We start from the raw sequence: 18060 nt of genomic DNA, 5'->3' as shown, positions 1-18060 counted from the left end.
TATTTGCGAGTCAAATAGAATTTGGTGTATCTTGTCAAGTTCTAGGTTTCAATTTTTAATATGGCAAGAAATTCCAAGTTCGAACAAAGATTTCATAGTTGGACCTAGTAGGCTCGGTTGGTAGATATGGTTCCAGTCTATCGGTATTCAATTTTTTTTTAATTTTGTCAATTTTGTATTAGTTTCAGTAAGACTCACTTTCAAAACGTCAGCAAACGAAATGTGTTCATAATTTCAGAAATTGGAATTCAGGCGTTCTTTACCCTTTAGATCCGCTACAGTAAGATCGTCTCTGCTTTCCAAGGATCTAAATTCTCAAATCTCTGTGACTTCTCATAGACTCCTATCAAGAGTCATTATATGTTTTCTTTATTAGGTATTACGGTAGCCCATGATGTCTGACCCATTATCATCATCTTTCCTCACTGTCACATTCAACAATTCAGAACATTAATCAACGCCATCCGAATGGGGTTTCTATCGTAACGAAGGAAACTTCAAATTATTTTTCTTTCAATCAAACGTTTTATTAGGCCATTGAGATCGACGAGGGACAAAAAAGTCTGTTGCAAAACAAGAAAAATCGACACATGTGATAACAGAAGGAGTACGGTAGTTTGTCATACATACAAAATTTGAGGGGTCTTGTCAAAATTCCAACTAAATGTGACTTTCAATTTTTTGCTACTTCGACTTGACTAATTTATGGGTTTTTGAGTGGAACTAGAGGAGAACTGATGAGAAGGATTAGGAGATACAGTAACCGGGAGAACAAGAAATTTAGAATTTCGGTCCTTGAGTCGTTATAGAGAGTCCGTCGATTTTTCGATTCCAGTGAATCCTCTCTGATGATCCTTCGGAGCTTGAAGACTCGCTTGAAGACCTCGAATCTGTTGTATGAACCTTCACAGGGAAACAAATGGATAGATTGGAAACCAGTAGGAAATTATCTCGAAGTTTCTTGGAAATTGTGATCAGCACCAAGATAAGGGCGATGAACATGATTGGAATTAAGGTAAGCTGAAAATGAACCTTTTTGATGAATGCTGATTTTGTTCTGGATACCTGTAATTCGGGGTAGAACGAATACTCGATAACTTCACTTAACACTTGATGAGTCACTACTGTGTCTTCGTTGTAAATGGTGTGAAGAGGATGAGAATCTGTGAAAAGAACATGTTCCAGCTCAATCTCGAGTAATTTTGAGCTCACCAATTCTGAAGCAAACACCATCAGACACAGAACGAGAATGATCGGCGCCTGAACATTGACTTATTAAGTTTCCTCTTATCATTAGCCGTTATCAATTTAATCCCGATGATTTTTTTTTCCCGATGATTTTTTTCATTTTCTAAGAATATGATATTTTGGAATGGCGTGGTTTTCTAAAGAGATAACGTAATGTATCTTCTCCGAAAAGATAGAGATCAGAAATTGAAGGTGTTCCCCCACCCAGACCATACCATTATATGAGTCGTTGACATGTTTTCATGCAAATTGTACCTATCCAAAACGACTTGAAGATGGCTGTTCCCAATGATCTTCTAGAAAAAAGACTGGGTGTGGTCGTCTGTGTGACTAATTATTACTTTTCTGGTATAGTTGATGATCCAGAGAATGATGAAAATGAAAAAGGCGATGACGTTGAGAATAGTTTGCCACATGTTCATAGAGTGGTAGAGCTTGTAGGCGTGAAGCTGAAATGGATTGGAGTCTCAAAGATGTTAAAAAGGGGATACTGTAGCAAAAATGTAATTTTTATGCACAACCCTTTACCTCTGGCGGCGAATACGGATACATCTGTTTTGGTGTGTGCACATTCCAAATTGGGAGGAAGCTGACCAGAATCTGAAATGATCGTTAACTTTAGTTCTCGAACGAACTAATCATTCCATCGTCTTCCTTCTAAGTCTCATTTCTCTAAAATCCCATTACATCTATTCTTAGATCGAAGCGACCATAGATGGTTGACCGCGACGTTGAGAGAATGAAGATATAAAAAAAGAAACAGAAGAAAAAATCAAAATGAACGTGTTGTTCGCAAATTCCCTGACTCAAAAATCACCAGTTCTAATTTGATTAAAAGTTGATACCTGGATAACGGCGAGAATCGATCCGAGTGTAGGCTTTGAAGAGTAATTGCGGTAGAAAATTGTAGCCACAGTTCGTTCAACAGCCAACGCAATTGATGAAGTGGATAGACACATTGCACCTAGGATCTCGATGTGGCGGATCACTGGAAAATTTGAATTTCTTTATTTTCAAAGAGTTTGTTTAAAGTCAAAGATTACCAATTCCATATTGCGGGTTGAATACTTGAAAATCGCATTGCATATAATTTGGCATGACATTGGAAATGAAAAATTTATAGAGACAATCCACGAGAATACCTGAAAAAACATCAGGGTATTCAAACCCCAAAAAGTGAACCTACCAGTGTTACAAATAATTGCAGAAATACATAAAACAAGGAGAATGACTTTTGTGTTTATATGAATCCCTTTTGTTTTCACAATCGTCGCTGACAGCATACCCATTCCCATTGTTGCCAAGGGAGCGGTCAGTAATCGGAAGAGAATCGAGTATTCCATGAACGTTGATCCATAGATGACGTCAGCTGTTCCGCACAACTCGCATCGCGTACAATTCATGTACTTTTTGTCCATACTGAATATCCGAGTAGAAATATGTTTATTTTTTGAAAAATACGCATTGTCGGGGATTAACACCAAGAAAAAATGAAACGTGTTTCGATCAGCGAATTGATAAGAAAAATGGAGGGATAATCAGCTGATAAGGGATATATCATGGCTTAGTCAATCGCAATTCTCTTATCTCTCTTCTATTTTTTTAGGGGGTTTGACATTGAGAGATCGAGACGGATTTAGAAATGGAGGAAGTTAAAAATAGAACGGTAGTCTACGGATATCAGGGGCTGAGTTAGTAGTATAAAAGATAGAAAAATTACCGGTAGTTGAGACATTGTGAGAGTGGATGGGAAAGTTTTAAGAAAGCGGTGGGAGAGGAAAGCGAAGAAAAAAAACCATTTCAATTCTGTTTTTCGATTCTTTTCTCCTTCTGATATGAGAAGGGGTTGACCGATAATGGGGAATTTACGTTTGTTTGAGTGTATGTGTGTGATTCTATGCGTATGATTGTGTCTTGGTGAATTGAAATGGAATGAAGAAGATAAATGTGAAAGAACTTCAGTTCTAAACTTACTGTTACTGTTATTTTCATCTCCTCGCGCCTCTTAATATTTCTCTTTCAATTTGAAGGGGGTTTTGGACAACTTCACCATGACAGATTTAGGAGAAGGTCCTCGGATATATAAATGTGAATTCTGAATATAAACACGAGGGTTATAAAAGTAGAAAAAAGATCAATTCCTAGGAGCTAGAGATTGAGAGACGACAAAGAAAAGAACTGGTCTGTTTCTCTCCAGAAGAGTGAGTGATATGAATGGCTTTTTGTAGGACAACTGAGAAGCAAATGAGAAGAAAAAGAAGAAGCTGACGTCCATCTTCTACGTCCATCGATGGTGAGAGACGGTGATGGAAGGCAGAAGGAAAAGTGATAGATCTTGCCGCATAGTCCAGCATATTTTCTCCCATCGGCAGCACTGTTATGGATCCATAGTAGATCATCATCCGTCGGATAGAAAGGGGGGGGAGGTATATCTTATCAAAAGAGATGACAAAAAGTACACGAAAAAGGGAAAACGTTTTTTTTTTCGTGTCATCCGCCTATTCGAACAAAAAAATGGTGTTTTTACCGGACCGATCAATCACTCGATCAGTTGTCAATGTAGAAAGTGATAGTGAGACACGTTTTTATAGTAGCCGGGAGTACGCCCATTTTTTCGTTCAGTTTTATGACTGGTTACGGTAGTGTTAATTGGTTTTTGAAGGATGGACATACGGCGACCAATCCCAAGAATAGAGAGGGGCAGATTCAAAATCATTTAGCAAGGAAACAGTGAAAGTGATGGAACCACACAAAGCGGAAGAACATTTTTCCCCAAAAAAAAGTGATGAGTGAGATTGAAAGGTGCTCTGCATAATCGGATATGAAACAACGTGGAATTGGTTCCAAAAAGAAAATGGTTGAAGCTGTAAAAAATTTTCAAAGCGGCCGGATTGGATCAAGCTTAGACTTTTTGTTTACCATAGTAGTGTAATAAACGAATCGTTTAAGAGAAGCATTTAGATGAATCTCGAAATTTTCTCTGAGGACGAAAAATAATTATCCATCTACCGAATTGTTTAAGTTTTTAAGTCGAGATTTTCTAAGCTTCGAATTGGGTCTGCTTTTGTGTTCTTTACAAGATTACGAACTACAATGATCGTTCCAAAAAATTTTCAAACTATACCTTTCAATGCATAATCAAACCAAAAAATCAACATGTGAACGTCCTTCTGTTTCTTTGGCGGCTTTATCTCAATCCCTCTTCTTCCTCAAGGTGAGTGACTGACCAGAATCGTTTTCACTTTCAGACAACCTCGCATTGAACCTCGTTTTGCTTTCCATTCCCCTCTGTCTCTCCTTCTCTGTAATAACTTCTATAACTACCACACCCTTGCTTCTGCTAAGAAAAAAACAGAGTGCGTCATTTGCCATTCTATTGTACCTATTATCAGTATAGTTGGTTTTCAGGATACAATTCATAGTTTGTTTCTAGTTGTGTTGCCAACTCACCTATTGTGCTCTTGTTATTATTTATTCTCCTTATCTGCCGGGGCTCACGAGAATCAAAAGTTCATTTGGGTCAAATTTGTTTGCTCTCCTCTCTTCTTACCTCTTATCCTCCCTGCTATCAATCAGCTGGCTCGACCACCTACAAACCCTTTTTTTCTCTATTTCCTCTTATCTTTTCCTTCCGACTCAAGAAAACAGAAGCCAGCACACAGAAAGAACTGCTCAAGGGAAGTCTTCAAAAATGAATGTAATGTAGTTCTATCATCTTATTTCTCGCCTTTCGTTTTATTTCTTTTTGTTCTTTTTTCTCATCTGCTTCTCATGTAGATGAATATGCCAGAATTATCCTCTTTTTTTAAAGAATTTCCGACTGTCCTAGGAGACCTATGACTCTTATTCTCTAAGATAAATGTACCGATGACTTCTTCTTCACCACCGCCCCTATTTGGAATGCAATTGTAAGGAATACTCCCCAATTTTTAACTCCCGGTCAATTTTCTACCTTAATCCAATCTTCCATCACCCGGTTTTAGCTTACCTTTTCCCCCTTTAAAAAAAAAATATCTTGCCAACCTTACATGTATACCATTTTCTTCCCCATTCTCTAGGTTCATTTCGTTAGGGATTTTATCTAGAACTCCCGTTATAACTTTTGTGGCATATTTTCTTCTGACCAATAAATTATCAATTATCAAATATCAAATTTTCTCAGACTCTCCGGCAGTTTTTCTTTTTTCGGTTTTGCGAATATTTGATTGACAGCTCTATGCAAAAAATGGTAATGTAAATAAATCATTGATAAGGTTTCTAATTTCAGATACGAGGGGTGATGGAAAAGGTTCCGAATGAAATCTTGATACAGATTCTGGAAAAATGTGATACTGCAGACTGGATAGGTTTCAGGGCGGTGAGTCTTCTGAAAAAGTTTGCTAAATAACTCCAAATGTTTCATTCAATGAATTTTGAAATTATAAATCCATATTTATAAATTACCGTATCTCAATATCTCTGTGACTAGTGATTTTTTGAACCGTATCGATTTGTACACAGTAATCCCATGTTTTCTATTCACTTTAGAGTTCTTTTTTCTAGTTCCAGTTTCACTGTTGGATTGGATTTGTCATTTGCAAGATTTAAAAACGAAATACTTTTACTCGTCTTCACATTTCCCCTTCGACCTTCTTTGTCTGAAAAAAGATGCCTATCTTATCTCCAAATCGAATCTCGTCTTACTTCTTGCAGACGTCAACACGAAACCATGCCGTTGGAAGCTATGTGCTAGGCAAGTCCCAAACTTTCGATTTCCGTCACTATAACAATCACTGTCACTATGGAATTTGTCGTTGTCTTAATGTGGAAAATGATGAGAAGATAAATGGCACCAATTTGAATCCAACCAAGGTGATAAATCACTTTCCATCATTACATGACGCATCTAAAGTCCGCAAATATTTTTTTTTCCTATTTCTTCCTTTTCAGATGATAAATTTTATGGGATTTCTACCAAGTCTTCGGAAGATTGTGCTTGCTGATCTACCATGTGTATTAACAATGAGCGATATGATAAAAGTGGGAACTCTGAGATCGATGTATAAAAAATTGATTTGGTTTGGTTTCAGCTCGGGAAATCGGTTCCCAATGTTCAAAAAATCATAATTATCCAAAATGAGGACAAAAAGTGGTTAGGAAATGATGTTTTGATGGGACTAACATATTTCAAATCTCTAGTCAAACTGAAACTGGATGGATGGGAGCCGACAACAATAACTAGACGAGGTAGCATAATGGATTTTGATTTTTTTAAAAAGATTTTAAAAGCTTTCACGCATTTTCAGGATGTGCATCTCGCATTGAAGCAATACCACAAAGCACACTCCGTAAATTGGTCAACTTCCACATCGTCTGCAGGCAGGAGACAGTATCAACAGTGCTTCGGTACATTATTGATAATGAAGTTATCATGGCGAAATGTGTCAAGGCCAAGGTGAACTTGAATTCAACGTTTTTTCGAAATAAAAATCAAACTTGAAAATGCATGTAGCCCTATCAATCATATTTTCTTGCAGTTCAACGTACGTCTCTCTTCGCCGGATATTCCGCATCTTATCTTGAAGTTCATCGAATTCCATCGAAAGATTCAAAAAATCCATTTCAACGGATTCTTGTTCACTACACAAGAACAAGTGCAAGCATTTTATGAGTACGCTAAAAACTACAACAATGATGTAATCCTATAGTTTTTGCGTTTCCAGCCATCTACTGAACCTCCCTCAACTCGAAACAGTCCAGATAGAGAACTGCTCTGTGATTGAGAGAATCGAGCATGCACTACAACGCACATTCTTGGACGCGTTGAGAAAACGGGGAATCAAGTTCACATGTTTGGTAACAAGTTTGAGACATGGCTACTGATACCGTATCTTCATTTCATTTCTGTTATTTTCGTTTCCAAAATAAAACAATAAGCGAAAAGATAAATCACAACATCACAACGAAATGGCCAACGGTGAACCAGCCCATCTTGCCACAAAGTTTTGCACATTCAATAAATTTTCCGATTGATGAGATTTGATAACGACGAGGAACCTGAAAAAAAAACACATTACAAGGATTGTCGTCGTCTTCTTTGTCGTCTCGGTAATGGGATGGATACTGTATCACATTGATAAGTGATCAGACATCTTTAGACGTACTTGTTCAGAAAATCTTTCTCGGCCACCATACTTCCGATGTGAACTGTACTCTCGATGACTGGGTAACCAGTTACCAGACACGGCGCCGCTGTTTCGCCTCGTCTGTCGGTCAATGAAGCTTCGAACACGCCACGCCGGTCGTAGACTAGCTCTTTGTTGTGCTGATCATCGACGGAGGCGGCCAGAACCCATTCCTTGATTTCTTCATGCTTGGCGCCCTGAAAAAAACATTTAGTATTTAAAAAAACGAGTTTCGAATTATTCCATTTCAAAACAAAAGAATACTAACCTCCAACCACTGTCTCGTTGGCAATGATACCTCTGTCGGAATGTCACTGTTCTCGAACGGACTGTAATCCACAAGCTCTCCACTTCCTTCTTCAATGGCATCCACCAAATCGAGATAGTGATTCAGAAGTAAGAAGCCCAGCGACTCGTACTCCTTTCCATAATCTTTGCAAGCGGATCCGGCTTCGTAAAAGATACGGTCCGGTGTCAATACATCAGTGTATCTCAATAACGACAGCGACTGGCGTAAACACAATTTCTGCACTTCTGGCACCGATTTATCGATTTCTTCCAGTGCAGTCCGCATGGATATGAGATGAAGGGCCCACATAGCTTTTGTGAACTCTTCCAGATGCTCAGATCCCTCTTTCTTCAAGGCTAGAAACACATCAAGATGAACATTCCGCACTCTAGCAATCTCATTATAGTCAAATCGTGGCTTAGCTAATGTTTCTTCCATAAGAGTTCTGTAGATTGAGAAGTTGGCTGGGTTTCCTGAAGCTCCGTATCTTTCTAGGATAGTCAACACTCTGACATAATCTTCTCGATGAATTAAAATTGCAGCGTATTGAGCAACGTACTTTTCAAGAAGTGGGCGGTACTGAAAACATTAAGAAAAATATGAAAACAGCTTTCACAAAACTCACGTTTTGAGATTTTGCGGTGTCTAGTGCCTTATCCCATTGATCATTTTCGATCATCATATCAATTGCAGTCACGACATCCACATCGATGAGCTCTCCAAGTCGCCCTTCATTTTTCAAACTGTCTTTATAGTTTCTCTCAATCTCAGCCACCATTTCAGGCAGGTACTCTTCGGCCACCTGGAAGTTTTGAATTTTTTCTCATTTGTCGACTCACGAGTAGAATTTGCTATAGTCTGACAATTGTCAGGCTATTCTGAGGCAATTTCAAATTTCAGAAAATATTACCTGTTTTGCTTTTCCCCATTGCTTGGCTCTACAAAGTGCTGTTATTGCTTGTCTGGTTTGTCCAAACAACAGAAGCAACTCCGCTGCTTTCTCATGACAATTATTGTCATCCAGTGCTCTTAGAACATCTCCAACGTATTCATCATCACCCATCAAAAATTTCATCACAAGATCGGCGGCCTTTTCGGTACTCTGTACAATCAAAGCTTCGTTGTCCGTCGATTCCGCATTGATTCTGAGTAAAGCAGATACTGCCTTCCTCCAGTCGCCCTGTTGCTCCCAATCCTTGGCTTGAGCCAGGTACGAATCCACACCACGCGCCCCATTTCTTAATTCTGATTTTTCATATTCTTCTTGAATTAGTGCCGATTGGTGTGGTAAATAGTTTTGAGCGATACGAAGAGCATCTGGCCACATTTCATTTTCAGCGAAGTATCTAAAAAATTGAACAAGTGAACATTGTTTATTCCTTACAATGAAAAAATACCTCAAAATGATCTCCGGCTTGTTTGCCCTCAGAAGGAATGTTTCGGCTCTCAAATGATCTCCTTCTTCAATAGCACGACGAGCTTGACCAGTGTAGACATCTGGCAAAAGATTAGGGCAGTGCTCTTTTGCAATACGCTCAGCAGCAGCCCAATCACTGTCACGGATGAGCATGTCCACCGCAAGGTCCGGTTTGTTGCCTGCAAAAATCGAAAAGTTTCACTGAAATTGGAAATTAGAAATTCCCACTTACTTTTTTAGTATTACTAGTTTCATTTTTAATTAATTTTTGTCGGCTAACAATATCAATTTTCTGTTTATTCTTTCAAATTGAACACAAAAAAAAACGGCGCAAAGTCCGCAATTTAGCGTTTCGGTGTGTGCACAGACACAAATTACGGGATGCATTTAGGCTCACGCGCAATGTTTTTCATCATCTTTTACCCCAATTTATACAACTGAAAACATGTGCGACTATGAAATTGCACAAAAATTGTGCTTGCTGCAGAACGCGGAAGCATAATTTTTCAAAATTTGCTGGAATGAGCATGTTTTATGCTGGTTACATTATGTTAAGTCATGAAATCTAGGATTATTCCTTTAGAAAAAATCTATTTCACGGAAAAAATGCTAGCTTTTCAGTACTTTCAAATATCAGAATTTAGCTGAACAAAATTCTCACCCTCAATGTAATGCTTCGATGCATCCTCGAGTCTTCCTTCCTCCTCCAACTGACCGGCCAGCCTCAAATGCACATCTGCCATTTTGTCCTTAGCTCCAATTCTAGTCAAATCAAACGCCAAGTCAAATGCTCCAGAATCACACGCAAATTCAATTCCTTCATTCAGCATGCCATGCTTATTGAGTAACTTGACCGCTGCATCACCACCAATACTCTTGGCCCACATGAAAAGAACCTACAAAATGTTACTGTCAGTTTTTAAAAAAAGAAGCAACCTCTACCTGCTTCTCCATATTATCTCCTCCCTCAGTTTTGGCGATCCGATAGGCGTCTGCCCACATTTCGTTTTCCTTGTACATGTTGATCGCTGCTCGGAAGTCTCCAGCTTTCAAAAATTCTTCTTCTGCAGCTTTCAGGTCACCACGTTCCTCATACTGAGCAGCAAACCGCTTCCGAGTTTCCTAAGTGTTAAATTTCCCGTTTTCTTCAATCAAGTTTCATGTTACTCACCTGCAAGTGATCACCATGGTACCTCTCGACTAGCCGAAGAACGTCTTCGTCTCGCCCAACTCGATCATACATTTGGATAGCCTTGTGTGGCATGCCAATTATGATATAGAGCTGCTCAGCCTCAGCGAATCTTCCATGCTCATCCAAGTCTTCAGCTTTTGACAAGTATGATGAAGTGGTGACATCCTTTCCGTGAAATTCTACGGAGAGACGGAACGCGTCAGTCCATTTTCCATTTTTTCCGTACATCATGATGGCGTCGTTGAATAGACCGGCTTCAACAAATAGTCGCTCAGCTCTCTGCAAAAATTCTAGTTTCTTGAAACCGTTTTTCCTTTCGTTCTCCTACCTCATAGTCTCCTACACTCGAATAATGGTCAGCGATTTCTCCATAGTAAGTTGTACGCACTTTTTGGTCTTGAATGTTCTCAACGATCTGAAATATAAAGCTAAAATCTTTGCGTTGGGTTCTTGCGCTTTTACCGATAACGCCTTTGGCCATTCTTTGGCTCGAATTGCAGACTCAACAGCTTTCTTCAAATCATTTGCTTCTGAAAATAATCAAATTCAAAATAATCAAACAAAAAAGATCTATCTTACCAACAAAATGGTTCACAGCGGCATCGTACTGCCCGATATACTCTAGATGTAAACCCCATTCATGCTCGAGATCGACCACTTTCTCAGGATATGCGAATCGAGCGAGCTGGAAAAATTAGATTGTGTTTCTCGAAATTAAACAAGAAAAAATAATTATTTACTTGTATAGCTTTTCCGTATGCATCCCCTTTTTTATAGTTGTCAACGGCATTGTCAAAGTCTTTCAGCTTCTCGTAAACTTCTCCAGCCTTATCAAACAGTTGTGCTTTTCCGAGAGCCTCCGCCACTTGTCTCAAAACATTTGCATCTTGAGAGAGCACACTATCATTCATCACAGCATTCAGTGCAGATAAGGGTTTGTTAGACCTCATGTACAAGTCTACAGCTGCCATTGTGTCACCATCTGCTGCTTTGAGCTGAAAAACGCTTTTCTTCAAAAAAAACTTTTCTTAGGTCTATAATACCTCCGCCGCCTTCGAGTCCTGTCCTGTTTCGCTGAGAGCTCTCATATAATTATTTTTGAGACCATCCAAGTTTTGATAGTTGATCACTTTTGCTAGTTCCATTGCTTCATCCCATTTATGAAGAGATGTGTACATCCCAATTGCAGCATCCGCATCGTTCTGTTCCAGAAATATTCTCTCAGCGTCTTTGAATTTGCGTCCAAGGATTGACATCATAGCACGAACCTTGTAATAGTGAGTTCCATCGCCACCGATAGTGATGGCAGCTTCGTCAGCAATCTCTATTATATCCTGAAATTTGGAATTTGTCGAAATAGTGAAGGTTAGTGCTTACATGAAGTTTCTTCGCCTTTGCAATGTTTCCTATTGCCGCGTAGCACCGTTGAGCTACAAAAAGGTTTCCATGCTCTAGTGCCATCTCAGCTACTCTAGTCCACATTGCGTAAGCATCTGAAGATCCTGTATTGGATTCCAAAAACGCAACAGCTCTCTCGAAATCTCGTTTTTCTAGCGCTGCTCCAAATTCTATTTGGGTGTTGTCCAGTTCATATGCAACTTTTGCTGTTGGCTCCTGAATATCTCTGTTGAAGATTTGCTTATAATTTTTGGGTACCTGAACAATGACTTCAGTTCGATCAGCGTCTCTCAAGACTGTCTCAATTTCTCCTTTGATTTTCATATTAGTCACTTGTTCTGGAAGATCTGGATTGTACCAGACTGACAGATTGTCTCCACTTTGTGCAACAATGACATCGCTCATTGGAACCCATTGGACATAGGTACAGAATGTTAGGAGAACAGTTCTCTGGTCAGAATCAATGTCGACTAAAGTGACTTTCGAGCGTTTGTCGCGGTAAAGAAGCTTTGACGCTGGCTCATTAAGCTCAATCCAGTCGATTGGACCAGTGTGATGAATGAAGCTTTCCTGTTGACCAGTAACTAGGTTAACTGAAAATGTTTTCTATGCTTATCGTAATGATAAATTTCTTTTACCGATGGAAATAGTTGTTGGATCTACCAAAAATGCCATTTTCTTCACTTTCTTATGCTCCTCGACATCCGGACCACTGATTTGCACACTGAGCAAGTACGGACTTGTGAGCTCAGTTCTTACCCATCCCATCGGACCATCCACGCCATATTCCACAACAGTCACTTCTCCAGCATTTATGATCAAGCAGCAGTTGTTGAAGTCAAAAAAAAACTTCTCGTGTCCTCCACTTTGCCATTCAAGCTCAGAGAATCTTTGGGTTTCGGTATCAGCAATGATGATGGTGGATGAGGTGTATCCGATGACAAAACGGTCTTTGCCCATGATTTTCAGCTCATCGATAGCTAGTCCTTTATTGGAAATCAAATTTGTTCTCGACTCATTTGTTACATCACGAAGAATCACATGGGATGGGGCGACGTAGGTGGTTTCAAATCGAGATTTCAGCATACCACGACGTAGACAGCAATCAACAGCAAAGACTCCTCCACAGACAGTGCCCTGTAATCAGAGGAATTGATCTCTTGTGTTTCTTGAAAAATTAAAGCTCAGAAAATTTTTGGCAACGTTTCATTTTTTGAAGTTTTCAGTTACCTTGTGAATTGGGAAAATTGCAGATTTTCAAAAACTCTCTTAGTGAGATGCAACTAACCGCGTAAATAGTGCTGCCATCTTGTTTCCAGCCTAGGGCACCTATCGAGTAAGCATTCTGAATTTCCAAAGGAGCTCCTTCGTCCCATGCACCGCGTCTGGCCGACCAGGAGAACAGCCGGAGCCTGAAAATCGATAATAATTTCTTTAAATACTTGTATTTCGATTAATGGGAAACCTTCCTAGCCTTAAAATGAATCAGAAAATCGCAAAGTCACCAGGAATAATCCCTTTTTCTGAGAAAACAATCTTTTCTCACCTATTATAACTAGCCACGACCACATTCTGCGCAGTAGGGTCACACACAATCGACGAGAACTCCTTCTCCGGCTGGTCATTGTAGTCGAATTGCTGTTGGACGACTCCGTTCTCTGTGTAGGACAGTACACGTCTGTCTGACGTGGCCACAACGAGACCGTGGTTAGTGAAAACGAGATTATATGGAGGCCATTGGAGTGTGCAAATCTTGGATTGAGTTTTACTGCTGAAGTTGTACAGAATGATGGATCCATCTTGATGTGCAGAGACAAAGGATGTCTTTTTTGGGCTGAAAAATAGTTTTTCCGGGGCATTGAGTATAATTCCGCCTACTGTGTCTGAATGCTGACGACTGTTTCGTCAGTCTTGAAGAGAGAACTGCATTTGTTGGTTTTGATAAGCCCGATTCTGACCTGAAATTCTCAGTTTATTTTCAATTTCATTTCAATTGATACGGTACCTTTCCATCTAACTGTCCTACCAGTATTTTATCATCGAACGGCCAACTCAAACAAGTCACAGCCGACGGTTGCACAAATTTGTTGACAATCACTTTCTTTTCGTTCCTGCATATAATTATAGTATGAGTCAATTGGGTACGTTCCCTTTACACAATGAAAAAAAGAGAAAAAGCCTACCAAGACGTTCCGACTTTGTAGATGAAGAGCACATTATCACTCTGTCCTATGGCGATGCGTGACGAATCGGGTGAAAATGTCATGCAAAGGACCGCAAACGATTTCTTTCCGTACTAAAATGAGTTATGATAAAAAGTTTTACACTATCTTTTGCTGACTAACCTTTGCGTCAAGCGGTTTGCATGAGAACTTGTCTCTTTGTTGGCCATTTTCATCGAGTAGAGCGACCGATCGATCGGAACAAGCGACTGCTGCTCGAAAGCCATTTGGGGAACAAGCAATTGTGGCGATTTTCGCTTCCCCATCCTGGAAAATACGGAATAATTGAGGAATTTATCGAAAAATATGTTGTTTGGCAGAAAATGCGCGCACAAATAACAGGAAAAGTGGGGGACGAGCGGAGAAAAACCTCTTCCATGGCCGCCTCTTCCACCTGATCTGTGTTACTTGAAAGAGGAGGAGAAGTGCTATAAATCGGATAACTGCTGGAATTATGGTGCAAAAATGACTAGAATATACATAAAAGACATAGAAAACGAACCAATCTGAAGTTATAGTCGATGAAGAGGATTTTATGATGGATCATTCCGCGAAAATGATGGAATTTAAGTTTTCCATTTCTCTGAATCTGAGTCTCACTATTTACAACACTGAACAATTTATCAAAAGCTGTGTCAGCTTATTCTCTAAACCCAGATTTTTGGAAAAACTTGGTCAGTAAGAATTCTGAAATGAAAAATTTCTAAATTTCGTTTTTTCCTTAACATGTTTTTCTATAAATTCGCGCTGTAGGTTGCTGGAATTTTTTCTTTTTTTTGTTCAGCCTGAAAGAGAAATTTTTTCGAAGAAATAACACTTGAAAAACTGAGAAACAAATATTTCAATTTCAACATCAAAAACAGATAATTATTAATATTTAAACCTAGACGATTTGCTGTTTTTGTTATTTTTCATTCCTTTTGAATTATGATTTATTCAAAAAAAAACTAACCTGAGCAGGAATAATACTTGAAAGATACTTTAGCTTCATTGCCCTGCTACTGGCTATTAACTGACCAAAAGGAAGGGGACGGACGGGAGTCTCGTTTGGGAAATGTGTCCATGGCAACCGAATAAAACACCCCGTGTGTGTCTCACGCTTTCCTCCTTTTCTATTGAGTCGTCATGTGCTATTTCGCAATGGAATAAATTCAGAAGAATGGACGGTTAAGTTTGATGAAATTTATTATGGCTTGTATGCAATTGAATAAAATGCAAGTTTCCAATTAAAATTGGAAAAAAAGTTGAGATTAAAAAAAGGATTTGAAGAAAGAGTAAAACAGAGACAAGATTCGGTATGGAAAGGGATTGTATATGAATCGAAAAGAGTGGAAATGAAAAATGGCAATGTTAACGTGAGCACGCACTGAATTTGAGTGAATCGCTTCTAACTGAATAATGCAAAGAATAGTGTACACATAATGGTTGTTAAAATAAGAGAGAAAAAAAAACTGAAAGGCAGTTAAGGATAGTGAACAGGATGTGAGAATTGGAACAGAGAGGATTATTTGCAACGGGAAAAACTTTTGAAAATAAAAGTTTTTTCAAACAACAGGAGAACTACACAGAGATCACTGCGTGTTCTTGAGGGGTTTTGGAAGAATGCGTTAGGAAGAGAGAAAACGGAGAAAGATCATCGATAAGGCACGCAAGATAGGTAATTATCATTTTGATACATAATTTAAAGGAATACAATGAAAGAGAGATGACACCAATGTGGGTGATTTTTGAGGAAGGCAGAGTTGGGATTAATACTGGTCACAACTGGGAACGGATGCGAGAATTTTAAGAGAAAGAAACGAGAAGTGATGTCTGACATCTGTACGGGGGAATATTAGGGAAGAGCATGTTTACCACTGCTCGTGTGGTACTGTCTTTCCGTGCGCATGAACTGCTTCTGGATAGTGTTGTGGTTGCTGCTGCTGTTGCTGCTGTGCAGGGACGGCTTGCTCATGAACTTGCTCGGACATTATTCCATATGGTTGATTGATCATGTACTCAAATGGCTGGTAGTCTTGTCTTGAGGATGGAAGCAACACGCAGTTGTCAATGGCAAATTGGTTGTTGTGAGATTGACCATTCTTCTCGGAAGAGGCGAATGCTCCATTGTGGTAGGTTGGATGTCCCAACATCATCTCCTGTCCAGCGACGATGTATCTCGACTCGTGTTGGTTCACATTGGAGTAGTCCATGCCAGAAGACACCGATGGTTGGGTGGACGAGAGATGATGCACAGGTGGCTGGAACGAAAATTAAATTTGGTTAGTTTATATTTCAGGACTCTATCTGGTTCAGATGGCAAATGTCTGACCTCTAATACATCATACTCACCAACTGTTGTGCTCCAAGTCCTCGGAAGTTGAGCATATTAATTGGCATTTGCAGTTGAATGCTTAGGGCACCTGATGAAGAGCCGGAGTCTGATTTTGAGTCGCTTAGGTTGGAAAGCATGGTATCGTCCAGCGCAAGCATACCTCCATTGTGACGGTCATCGGCGTAACTGAAAAAGGTTTTGGAATAAAAGAAGTTCACAAAATATCAAATGATCTAGATTTTCGTCAAACGAGAATTCAATTACTTACCCATAAAGTTGCATAAGAATATTCTGATTCTGACTCTGCATCAACGAGTCTAATGAAGTGGTATCTAAGTCGATCTGATGATCACTTGGAGGTACAAGAGCACTGGCCTGCAGTGGCTGAATGTTTGCTCCAAGATGAACTTGGCTCATAGTAGCCGCCAAAGAGTTGTTGTTGTTATTATTGTTATTTTTCTTAAACGCCTTGGACCGCTTCTTATTTCCTGAAGTCGTCGTTATTAGCGGATGTGATATAGAAGAGGTTGTAGATGTCGCTGGAAGACCTCCATTCTCTTCTTGCTCCTGCTGAAGCTTCCTCTTTGCAGCAGTAGCGTATGTCAGCTGTCGAAGATCGTTATCCAAATGACTTGAGACCTCATTTTTCCGTTGATGCATATCCTTATGACACTAAAAATGGTTTATGGCTTTCGGCAAGAACATTTTTCAAACGTTAACACAAATGGAAGACAATTACTGGTACAGTACGACAGTTGTAACTTACATGAATCTTAGAGAGACAAACAAAAAGTTATCATCTGTGATGAGCAAATCTAATAAGAGCAAATAAGTAGAACAAATTGCTCCACACACGCACCATTATGGCTACTAACCTTTAAACTATTCTTCCATTTGAACGTCATTTGGCATACTGTACACACAAATGGCTTGGCATCGGAGTGTATTCTTTTGTGATTCCATAGGGTAGATCGTCGGTTGAACCTTGCATTGCAAGTCTGGAAACGTAAATTCATTCACCTATAAAAGTATTGTTTGCAACTTACATCACATTCGAATGGTTTCATCCCAGTGTGAGAATTTTGGTGTTCTTCCAGCTCCATTTTTGATCCAAACTTCGAACTACACAGGTTACATGGATACGGTCGCTTGCGGTCTGCCGCTAACGCTCGCCCATTAGCATTTGTTTTTGGTTGATTGTTATTGTTCAGCGGATCGGGACCAACAACTTGTGTGCAAAAGCCAGAGTGAAGAGGAAAACTTCCAAACACCATTTCTGGTGTGTTTTCCAAATCTGGAATAATTTTACGTTTTGGAGAAAAAAATTTTGCAGTGAGTTTTTCAAGCGCGAATTTCTTTAGAATCACTGCTAAATTGGGGTTAGTACCGTAAACAACAAGGAGAACGCTGGGCTTGGAATAGAAAATCTGTTAAAGCCGGATGGCGATTACAGAATTTTGTATTTTTAGAATAGCGCATTTACTGCAATTACAGTACCTACAGCCGTAGTGAAAAACTTATTAAATCAAATTAAACCTTATAAAATTCAAATCCCTGAGTGAAAAAACATGAATTCTCAGTACTCCTTATTTTTTGAAGGTGGGCAAAGGTTTTATGAACAGATAGAAATCCAAGAGGAAGAAGTTGACGACTAGAAGGGGCAAAATTTTTCAAAGAAAGATGATCGAGTGCTGTCAGAGAGTAGCGGCGGGGCAAACTCACATGAACTCTTGATCAAAGCTTTGGGTGTAGATGGCGGCTCACTTTTCACAATGTCATATGGATTATGGTGCAACATCGGCGTCTGAATCTCCAT

General features: G+C 39.4%; 4 protein-coding genes across 4 annotated transcripts; 1 reads left to right on the top strand and 3 right to left on the bottom strand.

The window, feature by feature from the left end:
* Positions 1-780: 780 nt before the first annotated feature.
* CBG16352 lies at positions 781-2666 on the bottom strand (the record flags this gene model as incomplete). The annotated part of the gene is made up of 7 exons (XM_045238774.1): positions 781-1020; positions 1066-1260; positions 1590-1697; positions 1777-1848; positions 2094-2236; positions 2292-2390; positions 2435-2666. 7 exons carry the CDS (start codon positions 2664-2666, stop codon positions 781-783), a joined length of 1089 nt encoding a protein of 362 aa, XP_045095867.1.
* Positions 2667-5527: 2861 nt separating this feature from the next.
* On the top strand, positions 5528-7110 carry CBG16354 (the record flags this gene model as incomplete). Its single annotated transcript, XM_002643570.1, has 7 exons — positions 5528-5605; positions 5941-6099; positions 6178-6267; positions 6318-6474; positions 6534-6682; positions 6765-6898; positions 6951-7110. The coding sequence occupies 7 exons, from the start codon at positions 5528-5530 to the stop codon at positions 7108-7110; spliced, it is 927 nt and encodes a 308-aa protein (XP_002643616.1).
* Positions 7111-7184: 74 nt separating this feature from the next.
* Cbr-osm-1 lies at positions 7185-14921 on the bottom strand (the record flags this gene model as incomplete). The annotated part of the gene is given in 22 exon segments (XM_045238773.1): positions 7185-7284; positions 7392-7609; positions 7681-8280; positions 8327-8503; positions 8612-9297; positions 9780-10014; positions 10061-10240; positions 10290-10607; positions 10639-10725; positions 10740-10840; positions 10890-10995; positions 11051-11305; positions 11354-11644; positions 11688-12301; positions 12347-12845; positions 12997-13120; positions 13255-13542; positions 13587-13666; positions 13714-13819; positions 13892-14004; positions 14054-14197; positions 14883-14921. The coding sequence occupies 22 exon segments, from the start codon at positions 14919-14921 to the stop codon at positions 7185-7187; spliced, it is 5361 nt and encodes a 1786-aa protein (XP_045095866.1).
* An 859-nt stretch (positions 14922-15780) lies between these two features.
* CBG16356 lies at positions 15781-18060 on the bottom strand (the record flags this gene model as incomplete). Its single annotated transcript, XM_002643572.1, has 6 exons — positions 15781-16170; positions 16262-16430; positions 16513-16916; positions 17120-17242; positions 17291-17538; positions 17967-18060. The coding sequence occupies 6 exons, from the start codon at positions 18058-18060 to the stop codon at positions 15781-15783; spliced, it is 1428 nt and encodes a 475-aa protein (XP_002643618.1).

Source organism: Caenorhabditis briggsae (assembly GCF_000004555.2).
Source record: "Caenorhabditis briggsae complete genome, chrX, whole genome shotgun sequence".
Classification (NCBI taxonomy): Eukaryota; Metazoa; Nematoda; class Chromadorea; order Rhabditida; family Rhabditidae; genus Caenorhabditis; species Caenorhabditis briggsae.
This window is presented reverse-complemented; position numbering and strand designations above follow the sequence as displayed.